The following is a 15,641-nucleotide window of genomic DNA, read 5'->3' as shown; positions in this document are numbered from 1 at the left end:
GTTCTTCTCTTGTGATGAGAATTTTTAAGATCTGCTCTCTTAGCAACTTTCAACTATGTGATACAGTATTGTTAACTATATAGTCGCCATTGCTGTACGTTACATTCCTGGAACTTATAATTGGACATTTTTACCTTTTGACCACCTTCACCCATTTCCCCCACTGCCCATCCCCACCTCTGGCAACCACCAATCTCTTCTCTGTCTCTGGGATTTTTGGGGGGGGTACCATTTATAAGTGATAGCATACAGTATGTGTTTTCCTCTAACTTATTTCACTAAGCATTTCGGCCTCAAGGTGCACCCATGTTGTTGCAGTGGCAGGATTTCCTTCTTTTTTATGACTGAATAATATTCCATCGTATATATGTACAGCGTTTTCTTTATCCATTCATCCAACGATGGACATTTGGGTTGTTTCCATGTCTTGGCTGTTGTAAATAATCTGCAGTGAACATGAAGGTTCAGATATCTTTTCGAGATAGCAATTTCATTTGCTTTGGATATATACACAGGAGTGGAATGCTAGATTCCAATTTGTTATTTCTGTTTATGTCAGTAGTCGTTCATATTGTACTTAGTAGTTCCCAGTAGTATTTCTATGTATATATGGTAGTTTTATTTGTAATTTTTTGAGGAACCTCCATACCGTTTTTCATAGTGGCTGAACGAAATTACATTGCAACCAACAGTGCACAAGGGTTCCCTTTTCTCCACATCCTCACCATTACTTGTTATTTCTTGTCTTTTTGGTGATAGACATTCCAACAGGTGTGAGGAGATGTCTCCTTGTGGTTTTGATTTGCATTTCCTTGATAATTAGTGATGTTGAACATCTTTACATGTATCTGTCGGCCATTTGGATGGCTTCTTTGAAAAAAATGTCTATTCACTTCCTCTACCCATTTTAAAATCAGATTGCTGTTTGGGTTTTGCTATTGAGTTCCATGGTTTCTTTTTTTTTTCTTTTTCCGGTACGCAGGCCTCTCACTGTGGTGGCCTCTCCCGTTGCGGAGCACAGGCTCCGGACGCGCAGGCTCAGTGGCCATGGCTCACGGGCCCAGCTGCTCCGCGGCATGTGGGATCTTCCCGGACCGGGGCACGAGCCCGTGTCCCCTGCATCGGCAGGCAAACTCTCAACCACTGCGCCACCAGGGAAGCCCTGTATGATTTCTTTATGTATGTTAGGTATTAACTCCTTATCTAATATATGATTTTCAAATATTTTATCCCATTCTGTAGGTTACCTTTTCATTTTGTTGATGGTTTCCTTTGCTGTGTAGAAGCCTTTTAGTTTGATGTAGTTCCACTTGTTTATTGTATATTTTGTTGACTCTGCTTTTGGTGTCAAATCTGAAAAATGATCACCAAGAGTGATGTCAGCGAGCTTACCTCCTATGTTTTCTTCTACTGAGTTTATGGTTTCAGGTCTTATGTTCAAGTTTTTAATCCAGTTTGAGTTGATTTTTGTGTATGTTTTTAAGGTAAGGATCCAGTTGCATTCTTTTGCATGTGGCTGTCCAGGTTTCCCAATACCATTTATTGATGTGACTATCCTTTCCCTATTGTATATGTTTGCCTGTTTTGTCATAAATGAATGGACCATATATGTGTGGGATTTTTCCTGGTCTTTCTATTTTCTGTTCCATGGATCTATTTGTCTGTTTTTATGCCAATACCATATTGTGTTGATTAGTGTAGCTTTGTAATATACTTTGAAATCAGGAAGTGTGGTATCTCCAGCTTTGTTCTTCTTTCTCAAGATGTCTTTGGCTCGTTGGGTTCTTTTGTGGCTCCGTACAAATTTTAGGATTGTTTTTCTCTATCTGGGAAAGATGCCATTGGAATTTTGATAGGGATTTCATTGAATCTGTAGAGTGTTTTGGATATTATGAATATTTTAATAATATTAACTTTTCCAATCCATGGGCACAGACTATCTGTCCATTTGTTTGTGTCTCCTGCAATTTCTTTCATCAGTGTTTTATAGTTTTCAATGTACAGAACATTCACCTCCTTGGCTAAATTTATTCCTATGTAGTTATTATTTTTGTTGCAATTATAAATGGGATTGTTTTCTTAATTTCTCTTTCTGATCGTTTGTTGTTAGTGTATAGATATGCAACTGATTTTTGTATATTGATTTTGTACCCTGCAACTTTAAATTTGTTTATTTGTTCTAACCGTTTTAGGGTGGAATCTGATTTGGTTGCCTTTTATCGTTTTTTTTTTTTTTTTTTTTTTTGACTGATTGCTCTGGCTAGGACTCCCAGTACTTTGTTGCATGAAAGTGGTGAAAGTGATCATCCTTGTCCAAATCAAATGTTAATCTCATCCCAAAACAGCTTTACGGATACACGCAGAATAATGTTTGACCAAATATCAGGACCCTCCGTGGCCCAGTCAAATTGAGATGTGAAATTAACCATCACGGTATTATTCATATTAAATGCAGAGTCAGCAAATAAAAATTCTAGTGTCATAATCTGTGAAAAGTCTTTGTTTTGACTTTCAATTCCTTTCATCATTTAAAAACGTAAACGAACTAACAGTTACAGAAGTGATATTAGTAAGTTCCTACTAGGTGTCGGTGATTACCTCTTATTCATTCATTCAGTATATTTTTATTGAGTACCTTTTTATGCCAGGTATTTTTTATAGGTACTATCACAAAACCTGGTTCTATGAACTCTTCGTATTTGCATTGTTTTGGAGATAAGTGCTCTTCAGTGTTTCATGTTAATCCCTTGTTTAAAAATTAATAATGCAGTTGGCTCAATGATACATTCATAAGAAAGTGGACCATACAGCAGCAGTTGGTGGCTTATCATCCTCTCCAAATGTATATATTTGATGTGCATGCATATATATAAACAAATCATTTAATGAGGGGTAGTTAAAGTGATATATCCATCTAAAATGAATATTATCTGTCCCTGTGCTGTTCACTCTACATTATCTTATTATTACAGTTACTTTCTGAGTTAATTTTTATTATTATTACCCATATTTTTCAGATAAAGAAATTGTGAATTACAGAGTATGTAACATGCTCGAGCACCCATCTTATAAGTAGCAGAGAGTGACACTCTGAACTGGATTCCTTTCTAGGTAGTTTGGAAAGTCTGGCTGGACCGTGAGGATTAGAACAAAGACTGTTTAACTTGTTTGAGCCTAGATTTCACACAGTAGGGGCTCAAAAACATGAATTAAAGACTGAGTAGCCTTTGAAAGTTTTAGTTTCATTACTTGTCCCAATTAGAACAGTGAGTGGGAGTGGATGTTGAATATGTATTTAAACTATGTTTCCTTTAGAAGGAAAAAAATCAGTCACCCAATCATGACCAATTCTTCTTAGAATTTTCCTTTAATGTGCGCAAACATAAAACTAGGTATAAAGCTCTGTAGGTTTAAAGTATGCTTTTATAGCTGTAAAGCTAACAAGTTGTAAATGTATGTGTATATATATATCTCATATCTCTCATATAAACATATGAGATATATATACCATATACATGAGATATACACATACATGTGTATATATATATGTATATATGTGTATACACGTATACATGGAAATATATCCGTGTGTGTATATATCTCTTGGAAGAGAGACTGAACGCCAAGACAAAACCTCGCATTCCTTTACAGGATGTGCAATGCAGATCTGTTGTGGAGTAACTGCTGGATTTGGGAAGGAAGGTGAGGCCAAAGGCAGCCCATTAAAAAGGGAAGAGGCTGTTGGAATTGGGAATTGAGGTGAAGAGAACTACTGACAGGATTTTAAGGGATAAGACTCTTGCCTTTGAGTGTCTGTGTGGTAGAGTCCGTGGCCTGGAGTAGAAGAGGAAAGCTGTACTAGAGCAGCTTCTGGTGGCAGGAATATTGTTTTCTTATACATGGAGCTATTGAAAGCTACTGCTTGACATTCCTCAGATCTTAACTGTCAAGGACAAAACAACAGTATCGATAACTGGAAATGTCAGTTCCGTGTCCACAATAATCTATTTACAACTGCTTCCCTATTTCGTGAGTTCTCTATCAGTTATCCATGCTTTTATTCCCCCCAAATCATCACGTTTTGCCTTAATCATGTATATTCCTCAGTTATGCTGTAGAGAACAGCAATTTTCCTTATGTGGCCCTTCCCCCTTAATTCTCTTTTAATTTTCCACATCAACAATCCCTAAGTTTTGAAAAAAGACAGTAGCATATAAATGAATTAAGGTGCAGAATTCCTCCAATTATGAAGATCAATTCCTGGGTCATTATTGATTGATAAATATATTGATCACATCAATGTAAGTATTTTAATCCGTTTGTCTACAGAGGCTGCAGCTACAAGATGAAAAAACATAATCGGTTTATTCAGTTGTTACAAATGTAGGAGGGGGAAATGGAACTAGGATTAACAAGATTTTATGCAGAACCAAGAGTCCACTTCCTGTCTTTCCAGAGACACTGTTCTATAAACCATGGTATTGATTTTCCTAGCCAGGCTATTAAGCATGTTTGGTTAGATTACATTTTGAATTAAAGCAGTTCATTATAGTAAATGTCTTTATGGGACACTTCTTGGAAAAGAGTGCTGTTGGGTCAAACGAAGAAGAGAAAACAGGTAATAATATAATATTAGAACTCTTTTTACAAAATAACATCTCAATTCCCGTTTTGTGATAGGTTCAATAGCATGTTAGAAAACTGCAGTATGTGTATGCGTGTATGGAATGCATACATTTGTATGGTCATATTAGGCTCTGATTGCTAATGTTAATTTTGCTAAAATTTGGACCTTCCTGTGGATTGTGGTATGGAAATATATTAGTTAGGTAATGTAGACATTAATGGGAACATGCATCGTAGCTGCTTGTATGTGTGTGCATTCTGTGAAGTTTTAATTTAAAAAAAACTATAAATGTTGTACTAGATGCTGTGGATCAAGTCAGCACTAGTAGAAAGCTAAAGTTTTTGATTATTCTGCATTTTTCATATCTGTAATAGGAAGTGATTCAGGAAGTTTTTTGCTAGCTACTAAAAAGTAAGCTAAGATATTTAAATGTAATCTCTCAGTAAGTTCTATATAACGAGCACTTCAATCTTGGGAATTTAGATTATTCATGATCTATATTCTCAGTATACTGCTGCATTGCTTAAGGTACATAGGTGCAGAAAGGAGTGCAATATGCATTCTTTACTCCCTTCTTAGGAGGAGGTGAAAGGTGTGGGGTTTTGTGCCAGCTAGTCGTGCGTTGGAAGCCTGACTCCATGCCTTCGAAGCTATGTGAACTTGCCTATAGTGATCTACTCATCAGAAAAATGGTACTAACGATATGAGATGTCATGAAGGTTAAATTAGACGATGCATTTATGATGATGCTAGTATTACACAGCTCATTGACTGCAGTGAATACACAGTAGCTATTATTTTAGAAACTAGACTGACCCTGAGAAAGTAGTCTACTCACTATATAAAAGCTCACCTTGGGGCTTCCCTGGTGGCGCAGTGGTTGAGAATCTGCCTGCTAATGCAGGGGACACGGGTTCGAGCCCTGGTCTGGGAGGATCCCACAGGCTGCGGAGCAACTGGGCCCGTGAGCCACAACTACTGAGCCTGCGCGTCTGGAGCCTGTGCTCCGCAACAAGAGAGGCCGCGATCGTGAAAGGCCCGTGCACCGCGATGAAGAGTGGCTCCCGCTTGCCACAATTAGAGAAAGCCCTCGCGCAGAAACGAAGACCCAACACAGCAAAAATAAGTAAATTAATTAATAAACTCCTATGCCCAACATAAAAAAAAAAGCTCCCCTTAATTTTAAAATTTGAGACTCTTCTGTTAAAATCCTGGAAGGCTAATATAATGCTTTTCTCCTTCCCTCTTATTTTGTTCTTTTTCTTTTTTAGCTAGTCACTGAAATCTGTTTTATGTTATTTCTGGTGAAAAGGTTAGCAGGTAATGCAGTTCCAAAATATGAATAGCTTTTGGAATTAATAAATCCCAAAGATTAGTATGAGAAAGAGGAATTAATCTTCAAAACGTAGGTTATAAAAAATATAAATTTATATAGCCTTTAGACATTTGTAATATTATAGCCCTGAGCCGCTATTTAATTTCAAGTGTATCTGTCTTTTCATTCTAAGGAAATTGTAAACTTCCTAAGGTCAGGGACATTATTAGATCATGTCTATTTATTTCTATTGCAGAGCTTTCTCTACTTGGGCCGTAATAATAATAATGGTGCAAAGAGTAGTAGATCTTAATTTTAATCCTTTACTTTTAAATTACTTTAGTGTAGAGTAGTAAAGTAATAGATATTATTTAAAATTACTTCAAGAGTATAGACCTTTAGACTATTGAATACAGATCCATTAAATACGGGTACTGGTATTCTGTACTGTATTATGAAAAATACGATAGCTCACAAAGCTGAATATGTTTTTATTTAAGGATATGAAGGAAAGAATGCAAATATGCAATGTATAGTAGAGTTGAGGGGTTTTTAAAAATTTTATTGTCTTTTTTTTTTTTTTTTTTGCCACACCACATGGCACGTGTGAGATCTCAGTTCCCTGACCAGTGATCGAACCCGCACCCCCTGCAGTGGAAGCACAGAGTCTTATCCACTGGACGACCAGGGAAGTCCGCTGAGTGATTTTTAGTAGTTAAGTTACTTTCCCCACATGCTAGAAAGAAGGTCTGATTGGGGAAGAGGGGTGTGAAATCAGCGAGATGGTGGAATCAGAGGTTCCCGGCTTTAGTGTTTGTTCCTCAAGGAAATACAAACTAGCAACTCTCCACAGACAAGAAGGCCTCTGTGGGGGAAAAAAAAAATCCCAGGAGCCAGAAGTGAGGCCGAAGCACCCCCCTGTGGACCACAAGGCAGCTTCATTTTGACCACATAGCCCTTCCTGCAGGCCAGCACGCAGCCGCACCAAGAGGTTTCTCCAGTGGCGAAAGGAGACCCCAGCGTGAGCATCCGGGTTCCACAACATTCTGGGAAGCTTCTCATGAGGTCCACATCCATCCTTCACGAGGAACACTGGGAGAAAAGGGAAAGCTCAAGCACTTGGTATCAGCTTGAACTAAAGGGGGCGGGGGCGGGGCTTCCGGCTTCCAGCATGGAGATTGTGATGGACCGTGTACCTGACGGCAGTGGTGCCCAATCAGAGAGCACAGCCAGCAGTTCCTTCCACCTGTGGTGTGGAGCCAGTCATCTCATCTGGCCAGGGAGCACGTGGGCAGCTCTAGGCAGATGGGGTCCCCAGCCAGCAGTCTGGCCCAGCCATGGAACTCGTCCTCTATCCCTGCTTAGGCAGGCTCGCAAGCCAGCAGCCCCATCCACCTGCAGAGCGCAACCTCTAGGCTTGCCCAGCCAGGAACCCAAACAGTGACTCTGCAAAATCTTGGAACCCCGTGCACAGACTCGCCTGGCTTTGGAGCCCAGCATACAGCCCCCTGGATGGCTGAGCAGATTTCCCATTTTGTAAGCTATTGAACTACAAGAGTAGCTATTTCATTATCTTTCAATTCTTCCATGTGCTATCAATTTCTTCCTCACAACACAGAGATTTGTTGGGTATGCTATAAATAAATATTATAAATGGTGCTATAAATATCTTCCTTACTTAAAGGCCTGGTTTTTATTATACATACTAAAGATTCTTTAGTTGCTCTAATGATAGATTGAAAAAAGAACAATATCCTTGTCCTCTGCTTACATGGTAAGTGGTCAGGAGAGCATGATCTGGGTATCGCTGGCCATGATATCCAGTTCTACTGGGTTTGCGATTTTTGCATCCTTCCAGAGTTGAATTGAATTTATCCCTGCTCCTGCCACACAACTGACAAGGCTGTGGTGGCTGTAACAGGCGAGATCGAAGAGCAGGGTACAACTGGTTCCAGAAAATGAAAGTCCATCTTTATATGTCCTTTCCTAGAGGCCCTGGTGCTGGGAATGTTCTTCCTCTAGTTTCAGTGGTTGGGGTCCAAGGTTTCAAGGTGCATATTTCATTGTCCATGATATTGCTGAGTGTCAGTGTGGAAATAATACACACAAGTAGTAGACTTTGACCTCACACTTGACCTTAGATAATTCAGTTACCTGGAGTTTTCTCAGTTATAAAATGGAGATAAGACGTCTTTGGGGTTTCTCTGTGTTATAAACCTCAAAACAAACAAAAAGCCCCACAAAGATTGTGAATGGGCATTTTGAAAACTTTAAGTAGCTACACTAACACAGTTATACGTCAGGCTCTCCCTAATTCCTTCTCCTTCTAAAAACTATGGATTTTGAAGTCTCCCTGGTGTTAAGAAGTCTAAATTCTGTTTGCGTCTGTTTATATCTGTACGACAGCTAATACCAATGTGGGTAATTGCTGCAGTGAAGGAACCCATATAATTTCTCCAAGGAAAATTTTATTTTCACCAATAAGCAATAGGAGGCCTTATTAGTGACTCTTATTTTGCAAATGCACATTTTCATCTTAAGCAAAAGCTAGGATTGAGTGAGGTTTAGTTGAAGCCTATCACCCTGGATAAACACCATCAAAAAGTGTTTTTTATTTTTTCTCTTGGCTTCTTTCCTGGGTACCTTTTTAGGACCCTTCCTTACTCCCTCCTCTTCCCCAGATGTATGCTGAGTATCTGTTCTGTGATGTTGGTGGTATTAGGCACTTATATAAAGTAATCCTTTAATTTTCAGCAAAGTATGAGTTTGCTAATATAGCCTCCATTGTATAGATGAGGAGACATGCTTCTTGAAGTACCAGGTCACATAACCAAAATATGGAAAAGAAGATATTCTAGTGTGTGTCTTCTGACTATAAATGTGTTGCTGTTTCTATGACTTGTGCATATTCTTTAATGCACTTTTAATATTGAGGAAATTGTAGATAATTGAGTCTACTTTTGGTTAAATGGGAGACTTAAATCTCCTTTCTTACGTGTCTTGCACATCACAGCTCTTCTAATGAACTACTGCCCATGGAGTCATTTCACACTACAGTTTGATTTACCTGATTTATTTATTTCAAAGCTAAACCCATTCATTCATGCAGTTGAGTATTTGAGGGCCTGTTATTTAAAAGGGGGTGATTTGTGTTAGAATACAATGGGATAAAGTAGATAATGAGCCCATTGACTGGGACATGTAGTATTAACCTTATATACAAAGGAAATGACACATAGCCCTTGTTTTGGATGTGACTGCAGTGGAACCTCTGAGAAAGGCATGTATTATTATACAAGGAACTCTGATAAATTGTATTTGATCAGTAAAAAGGAGGAAAACGAATGAGATCTTTTGAAGAGGAAGAGACCACTTCTGGTAGGGATTGTTTCACATTATGGGAAAAGAGAAGGAGATGAGGGTAGAACGGGTTTTTATTGTTAAAAAGTGAGGGAAAAATTGTAGACTCTTAATAAATACTATTATTTTAAAAAGCGTCTCCTCTATTAATTCATTCAGCAAATATTTATTGAGCATCTGCTTTGTGCTCTGCATTTTCTATGTAGTGAGAACTTAGAGGCTAATTTAAAATGTCTCTGTTTTCACAGAGGGTTAAGCCTAGAGAAGAGAGGAGATACAGACATAAACATAGATATACATACCACATCTCGTAGAGATAAACCTAAAGATAAAGCAGGGGAAGGTGGTAGAGAGTGATGCACGGTGATAATTGGGGTGTGGTAGTCTGAGAAGGACTCCCCAGAGAAGCGACGTTTGAGCGATACCTGAATAAAGCGAACCGTATGAACATGTAGGAAAAGAACATTGCAGACAGAAGGAAGAGCAAATTCAAAAAGCTCTGAAGTGGGATATTTCTCATTCTCCATGGAGACTTTACATTTTCTTCCAAGTGTAATGGGGAGCCTTCTGAGCATTGTAATTGGGGAGGAATGTGACCTGATGTTGATGTTTTAAAGATGACTCTGGCTTACTGTGTGGAAAATATTCTGCAGTGTGAAAAGAATTGCAGTCGGAAAGCAAGGGTAAGAGGCCCTTGCTAATGTGTGGCAAGATATGGTGGCTCAGAGAAGAGCAGGAAGGGTAGAGATGGCGAGAGGCGCTCCCTCTGGGAATATATCGTGAAGTTATATCAAACTTCAGCATGGAATTAGAGAAGTCAAGGCTAGCCTGAGCAATTGGCTGAGCGGTGATGCCATTTACCAAAATGGGGAATATGGCAAGAAGAGCAAATTCAGAAGTAGGAATGTCTGTGTTCTTGTGATAATGCCCTTTCTTTCTTTCTTTCATTGAAGTATAGTTGATTTACAATGTTGTGTTAGTTTCAGGTGTACAGCAAAGTGATTCAGTTATACATACATATATTCTTTTTCAGATTCTTTTCCATTATAGGTTAGTACAAGATATTGAATATAGTTCTCTGTGCTATACCGTAGGTCCGTGTTGTTTATCTATTTTTTATTTTTAGCAGTGTATATCTGTTAATCCCTAACTCCTAATTAATCCCTCCCCCCACCTATCCCCTGTGGTGGCCATAAATTTGCTTTTTATGTCTGTGAATCTACTTCTGTTTTGTAAATAAGTTAATTTGTGTCATATTTTAGATTTCACATATAAGTGATAAAGAAGATGTGGAATGAATACACACACACACACACACACAATGGACTATTACTCTGCCATAAAAAAGAATGAAATAATGCCATTTGCAGCCACATGGATGGAACTAGAGATTATCATACTAAGTGAAGTAAGTCAAACAGAGAAAGACAAATATATGATATTTCTTATATGTGGAAGATAATGCTTTATTTTAAATTCCTATTATACATGCTAGTAGAGGGGTCATATGGGCAATCTGGAGTTCACCGCTGAAGATAAAAATTGGGGGTGACACCTAGAGGGGCGGGATAGGGAGGGTGGGAGGGAGACGCAAGAGGGAGGGGATATGCGAATATATGTATACATAGAGCTGATTCACTTTTTTTTTTTTTTGTGGTACGCGGGCCTCTCACTGTTGTGGAGCACAGGCTCCGGACGCGCAGGCCCAGCGGCCATGGCTCACGGGCCCAGCCGCTCTGCGGCACGTGGGATCCTCCCGGACCGGGGCACGAACCCGTGTCCCCTGCATTGGCAGGCGGACTCTCAACCACTGCGCCACCAGGGAAGCCCCCTGATTCACTTTTTTATACAGCAGAAACTAACCCAACGTTATAAAGCAATTATACTCCAATAACGATGTTTAAAAAAAAAAAAAGTATCTACAAAAAAAATTTTCAAAATGGGGGGGGTGTCATTAGATATACAGAGATAGTAGACAAAATCATGCTCTTATATTGAATTACCTGGGGAGTTAGTCCCAAGACTGAGCTCCGGGTGAATCCGACACTGAGGTCAGAAACAGGAGACTTTGAAATTCAAGTTTCAAACTGAGAAGGAGGAGAACAATAGGAATTGTGGTGTTAGAAGAACAGAAAAATGGGGGATTCCAAAAAGCAATGAGTTACTTATCAAGTCCAATGCTCTTGAATACGATGAAAATATTAATTGGATTTTGCCATGACACCTTATTGGTGACCTCGACAAGAAAGTTTCCCTAGCAAAGTAGAACAAAATTCTGATTGGAATGAATTCAAGAGACCCTGGGAGATGAAGACATGGAAGCAATGATTTATAAATGACTCTTTTTGGTAATTTTTCTACAAAGTGGAGCAGAAAATATAGAGTGGTAGCTGGAGAGAATAATTACGTCAAGAGAATTTTTATTTTGTTTTCTTTGGTTATTTCAGATGATGTGAGTTATGAGAGGCTTTTTTGGTTTTGGTTTGTTTGTTTGCTTTTTAATGACAGGAATTATCCCCCAAAAGACAGAAAAATAATATAGGAAAATAAGGGGGCAAATACAGGACAAATATTTAATTTGTCAAAGTGTTGGGATCCAGTGCATAGTATTATTCAGTAGAATAAAGAGTTCATCGTCTGTCTCTGAGGGGATAGAGAATATGGGTACAGATGTCACTGGCCTGGTAGATGTGGTGATGGGAGGAAAAGACGGTTCTCTTCTAAATTTTTTTATTTTATCAGTGAAGTACAAAGCAATGCTTTGAGAAGGAGAAATGGAAATAGGGTGTTGGCCAATTGATGACAGAAATAAGATGATCATTGGAAAATGGGAAAATATATTAATGAGGGAAATGGGGCAGAACTTTCAGCTAGTGTTGAAGGCTCATTTAAGATTCATGCCATATGTAACCAGCCAGTGTGGTATGTGTTTTTCTCTAGCCATATTTAACTGTTTGGGTGCAAGTACAAGAATGGCAGAGATTAAGATTTAACCAGGACTGGGGTTTTCTCAGAAGAATATAAGAGCGGGAGAGAGAGGCAAAGGAGTTAAAAGTAGACTCAAAGAAGGGATAGTAGAGGATGGTGGCGTCTACGCTGGGAACGTAAGGAACTGAACGCAAGGCACAATTAATGCTGAAAGAGTGATAAGGGTCACTGGATTGGAAACGTGTTGGAACTGAAGGATTGGAGGTTTGGGAATATGAAAAGGGGTGATCAGCTAGGTAAAAAGCAGGGATCGGAAGGTGGAATAATTGAAACTGAGCTTTGAAGTTGGTGTCATTATTGCCCCAAACAAAGTCTAGAGTCTGACTGTAGGGATTGGTGTCTCTAGTGAGATGAGGGCCAGACGAATGGAGCTAGTGCCAGGATTTGAATGGATAGTCTTTGTGAATATTTAAATCAAGAACGTTGATGAGAGTAGTCACAGGGAGCAAGTCAGGAATTCAGACACTAAGTCACCTCAGTGAAAATGGGGAAGTGAATGAAAAGGGAGTAGTTGATTGCAGTGAGGATGTTGGTGAATACTACAACCTGATGGCTGTGTTCCCTTCTCACGAGGGTGAAGTATATACACATACTTCCATTTACAGATAAATTCCTTCATTACTGGAAACAGAAGTGTGCTGCAAATCTGTGCTACAAATCTTTCTAGCTACAAATTTCCTGTCCCAGACAATTTTACCTGTTATTTTGGAAACGTAAAGAAGTTGCTTGATTTCTTATTTTACATTTATGAGTGCGTTTTAAATTGCTATTCATGAAATGCAAAGATTAATCTTACTTGAATAGATATGTGTGGATGTTTGATGGTGCTGTGTAGTGTTGGTGCTGTGTAGTTTTGCTCGCGCAGACCTATTTTGCACACTAGATTTGCCAAGAACTTGAAGCTCCCTGCTATTCTGCACCTGTGTTATATGATATGGAAACACTCTTCCACAGTGAAATTTTATGACTATGGTAAAACTTTTAAGTATGTTCAGTTGGGAAGCATGACAAAAGAGCATAACTAAAGTTTCACCTATAATTTTGGTAAATAGTTTTCAATCTGTTTTGGGGGCTTGATGCAATCCTAATAAGGGGGATAACCATTTCATTATTAAATGGGGCTAACATTATTTTGGCTACCGATGTCAAGTTTTGCTTAAGAAAGTAATTGTCATAATTAATTCATTATAATTTTAATACAAGTAGAACTCTCTGACTCCTTTTTCTCAGCACAGTTATTTTGAAATGTATCCCATTTTGTAGCTGACCTAACTAATCATACTGTTAAAAAGTAATTCTTCTTTTTTATGGTTTTATTTTTACAAATAACTGATGCAACAATGTAGTATTCACAACATTATAAAATGTGAGAAGAGTATATGTGAATATTGATTTCATAATTGATAAAATTTATATAATATTGATGAACCCAAGCAGAAGGTCACTGAGAAATATTTATAAGCATTAGGTGTTAAATTAACAGATGTAGACTCAAAGTTGTACGTACATGGTGGGATGGACACTCACCATGAATTCTGATTGATATTAAAATGAGAGAGAGAAATAGCCAAGTAAGTAGTAAATAGAAAACTGTCTAAACATCTTCTCGTGCATCATCTCCATTTTGGCTGATTTTTATTACTTTGTGTATAGGAGTCTTAACGGAATCATATTTCCATCCCTTCCTGAGGAACAGCCTCTCAAGGATGTCTGGTATCCTGTAGCCCTTGCTTAGAATGAAATCTTTAAACGCTATTTGTTCCATAAAGATCTTCAAGAATGTCGTGTTCAGGAAGCTTCTTTCTAAAACTCCCATCTTCAAGTAAGACGTTGGGGTCAATTGAAGGTTTGTCATTAACTAGCTTTTTGCACAACTTGGGCTTCAGGTACAGTGCACCATACCTCATCTCCACCGAGTTGGGTTTATAAGGATTCTGTGGCTTCTGGGGTTTCCTCTCCCAGCTTCCTTCCTCTCTGGATAATTTTATCTTCTCCATTTTCTCTAGCCCGATGCTGTACTTTACCTTTGAAGGGACCAGGTAGACCTTGGCAGGACGTTTTTTACGAAGCTTTGTGGGGGGCTTCGTTGTTTTCCTGGGGCCCTGACAATAAGCCCATGTGTCCTCCAGCTTCCCGTCAGGATCGAGCACTTCCAGCACCTTTAATAAGAGGTCTGCAGGTAGATCTTCCTCCAGATTCGGGTAGAGAGCCAAGGGATGCTTGGTCAGCTGGGCTTCGATGTTCTCCACGAATGCCTTCTGTGCTAGCTGGGCTGGCGAGAGCGTGGAAAACAGGTCTGCTTCCTCGGGCAGCTTTTTCTGACTCTTTTTGGGGGCATGCTGGGGAACTCTGTGAGCAATCCTGGGGAGGAAGCCCTCCTTAGGGCTGCGAGTGATCATATCTTCACAAGGTGGGCAACCCTTCCGGAAGTCGTCCAGCAGCTCTTTCACAAATATCCACCGCCGGCTGTCCAGGGAGGTGGGGAACCTCGGGAGCATCTTCTTGTGCTTTGCGAAACACTTGGAGGGCAACTTGTCTTTGTACCAGGGCTTGCAGGTCATGTCCAGGGGCATCGGTTCCAGTGGCCCCGGTCCTAGCAGCCGCTTCTTGTCCGCCATGGTTGCCCTGGCCTCTGGGGGGACCACCGCTTCAATAGTTTGCTGTTCCGGCCTCTCCGGTTGCTAGGAGACCGTGTAGCCAGGTGCAGCCAGGTTCTTCCCGGAGGCGGGTCAACACAGGCGCCCTGTGAAGCCTGCATTTCTCCCAGGATGGGCGGTGGGTGAAAGCTCATTCCTTTTTGTTGTAGTTACTGTTCCGTTGTATGGACATAGTGCCATTTATTTATCCATTCACCTTTTTTTTTTTTTTTTTTGCGGTACGCGGGCCTCTCACTGCTGCGGCCTCTCCCGTCGTGGAGCACAGGCTCCGGACGCGCAGGCTCAGCGGCCATGGCTCACGGGCCCAGCCGCTCCGCGGCATGTGGGATCCTCCCGGACCGGGGCACGAACCCGCGTCCCCTGCATCGGCAGGCGGACTCTCAACCACCGCGCCACCAGGGAAGCCCCTCCATTCACCTTTTGATGGACATGTGGGTTGTTTACAGTTTGAGGCTATTATGAATAAAGCTGCCACAACTATTTGTGTTCCTGTTTTTGTATGTCCATGTACATACTTTCATTTCTCTTGGGTAAACTTGAGCTATGAGTGGCATGGTGGGAGCAGATGATGTTTTTTTTTTTTTTTTTTTTTTTTTTTTGTGGTACGCGGGCCTCTCACTGTTGTGGCCTCTCCCGTTGTGGAGCACAGGCTCCGGATGCGCAGGCTCAGCGGCCATGGCTCACGGGCCCAGCC

At 40.0% G+C, this 15,641-nt stretch overlaps 1 protein-coding gene across 1 annotated transcript; it reads right to left on the bottom strand.

Moving 5' to 3' along the window:
* Positions 1–14,035: 14,035 nt before the first annotated feature.
* On the bottom strand, positions 14,036–14,962 carry LOC308609439 (protein FAM47E-like; the record flags this gene model as incomplete). The annotated part of the gene is made up of 1 exon (XM_081223107.1): positions 14,036–14,962. Exon 1 carries the CDS (start codon positions 14,906–14,908, stop codon positions 14,036–14,038), a length of 873 nt encoding a protein of 290 aa, XP_081079233.1. The 5' UTR covers positions 14,909–14,962.
* Between the last annotated feature and the right edge of the window lie 679 nt (positions 14,963–15,641).

Source organism: Mesoplodon bidens, assembly GCF_964165515.1.
Source record: "Mesoplodon bidens genome assembly, chromosome: X".
Lineage (NCBI taxonomy): Eukaryota > Metazoa > Chordata > Mammalia > Artiodactyla > Ziphiidae > Mesoplodon > Mesoplodon bidens.
The sequence above is the reverse complement of the archived record's forward strand: the minus strand, read 5'-3'. Positions and strand labels throughout refer to the sequence as shown.